This window comes from Chanodichthys erythropterus, chromosome 15, assembly GCF_024489055.1.
Source record: "Chanodichthys erythropterus isolate Z2021 chromosome 15, ASM2448905v1, whole genome shotgun sequence".
Classification (NCBI taxonomy): Eukaryota; Metazoa; Chordata; class Actinopteri; order Cypriniformes; family Xenocyprididae; genus Chanodichthys; species Chanodichthys erythropterus.
In genome coordinates this window covers 3806622-3808917 of record NC_090235.1, presented here as the reverse complement: position 1 = coordinate 3808917, position 2296 = coordinate 3806622, and the positions used below count along the sequence as shown (strand labels likewise).

General features: G+C 35.0%; 1 protein-coding gene across 1 annotated transcript; it reads right to left on the bottom strand.

Moving 5' to 3' along the window:
* Positions 1-233: 233 nt before the first annotated feature.
* On the bottom strand, positions 234-1720 carry ecm1a (extracellular matrix protein 1a). Its single transcript, XM_067361492.1, has 3 exons — positions 1592-1720; positions 907-1166; positions 234-819 (listed from the first exon to the last, which is right to left on the bottom strand). Exons 1-3 carry the CDS (start codon positions 1647-1649, stop codon positions 616-618), a joined length of 522 nt encoding a protein of 173 aa, XP_067217593.1. The 5' UTR covers positions 1650-1720; the 3' UTR covers positions 234-615.
* Positions 1721-2296: the final 576 nt, after the last annotated feature.

Genomic DNA, 2296 nt, shown 5'->3' with positions numbered 1-2296 from the left:
TATATATATATATATATATATATATATATGTATATATATATACAGCTATGGAAAAAAATAAGAGACCACTTAACATTGATTTCTGAACTTGGAGTGGTCTCTTAATTTTTTCCATATCTGTATATATATATATATATATATATATATATATATATATATATATATATATATATATATATATCTTGAATGTTTACAAAAAAAAAAAGAAGGTAGTGACGATATATATTATTGACACATTGTTTATTCTTCATACACTTATTAAAGTCCATGTACAGGTTTGAAAAATAGATAGAGTACCTACAGTTATTCTCTAAAAGGAAAAGTCATGGTTTTACAATGAAAAGGCTTCAGATTTATTTGAAACATTTTGGCACTTTGGGAATACATTGATTGATAGTAAGCTGCTGCACATTTTATTTTGCATGTTTTTCTATGGTATACAATAATATGCGTGAAGATAAATAAACTGATGCACAGAGTTATATTTCAGCTATTACAGAATACTGAGCATGTTTCATTTACCTGAAAAGTATCTTCACAGTTGATTAATTGACAGGTTTTGTTGCTGTTAAATCAAATCAAATTGTTCAGGTTGTCATTATGGCATTAAGAGATTTAACAGGTGTTGGGGTCCCAGGTGAAAATCCTACCAGGCGGTATTATGGGGACCCTGTAACCAGACAGGGGTTGGTAGAAGGGGTTAGGAGCCCGACTTTCAAAGCAGTTCCACCTTTCTTCTCTCTTCTTCTCGCAGCACTCATGGACCAAAGTCATGGTGGAGTACTCCTCAATACAGAAACGGGACAAAGCAGTTTTCCACTGCAAAAACAAGGAAAAAAGACAATTATTTTTTTGTTCAGCACTGCTGAAGTTAAATGACATGTGTTTCTCATTCTGTGTACTCACTGCTTGTTCCGCACAGCAAAGGATCTGTCTATTTCCATAAGCCAAACCTCCATAGCAGCACTGACTGAACCATTGCTCTAGTCTGTTTAGAGCCTTTCCAGCGCGGCGAGCGTAAGCGTAACTGAATGAAGGGAAACGGGCGGCAGGATATCTGGGACGGCCATTGCCATAAAGACAGATCGCCTTGAGGTTGTTATCTGAAGGTCTGGCTGGAGGAAAGTTTGATTTGAGCAGCACGCCAGGGTCAATGTTCTGTCCCCCTTAATGGAAGCAGGACAAGATGCATATTATGCAGAAAAGTAATTTTTTTTTTTTTTTTGGAAAGATACATCTCAAATATTACTACAAGAAGGTCAGAGAATGAAACATCAACATTATCTATTATACATCAATTTACATTTACATTTATTCATTTAGAACAGGGATACACACCTTCGGTCCTCGAGGTCCGCTGTCCTGCAGAGTTTAGCTCCAACCCTATCAAACAAACCTGAACAAGCTAATCGATGTCTTCAGGATTACCAGAAAGTTACTGGCAGATGGTTTTTATCAGGGTTGGAGTTCAGCTATGCAGGACAGTGGCCCTCCAGGACCGAAGATGCCCATCCCTGATGCCTTAAAGGGTTTTTTGCTCCAAAATAAAAAGAAAATAAATAGCATAAAGTTTTGTATCTAAGGCACATACCTCCCAATGAAATAAGATGAAGAATCAAAGTAGTTACAAGTGTGCTTTTCCAAACCATGACTGGTTATTATCTGCAGTGAAAAATATCCTTCTTTTCAGGTGGAAAAAAAAAGCACTGTTTGCTTCAGGTCTGATAGAAGACTGCAAGGCAGTAGATTTAAAGGGATGGAAGGGGAATGAGAGGCGGGCCTAGGTTATCTGTGTTTAATTAAACTCCCCCTTGATACTAATTCAAAGTCAAAGCAGTGGGTAGTCAAAATAGGGATGGCTAGAGTTCAGCAAAGTTCACTAAAGTTACAGTGAATGAAATAAATGAAAATGAAATAAATACTGATATATACAGTACAGTCCAAAAGTTTGGAACCACTAAGATTTTTAATGTTTTTAAAAGAAGTTTTGTCTGCTCACCAAGGCTATATTTATTTAATTAAAAATACAGTAAAAAAATGTAATATTGTGAAATATTATTACAATTTAAAATAACTGTGTACTATTTAAATATATTTGACAAAGTAATTTATTCCTGTGATGCAAAGCTGAATTTTCAGCATCGTTACTCCAGTTTTCAGTGTCACATGATCCTTCAGAAATCATTCTAATATGCTGATTTATTTATTTTTTTTCAGGATTCCTTGATGAATAGAAAGTTCAAAAGAACAGCATTTCTCTGAAATACAAAGCTTCTGTAGCATTATACACTACCAT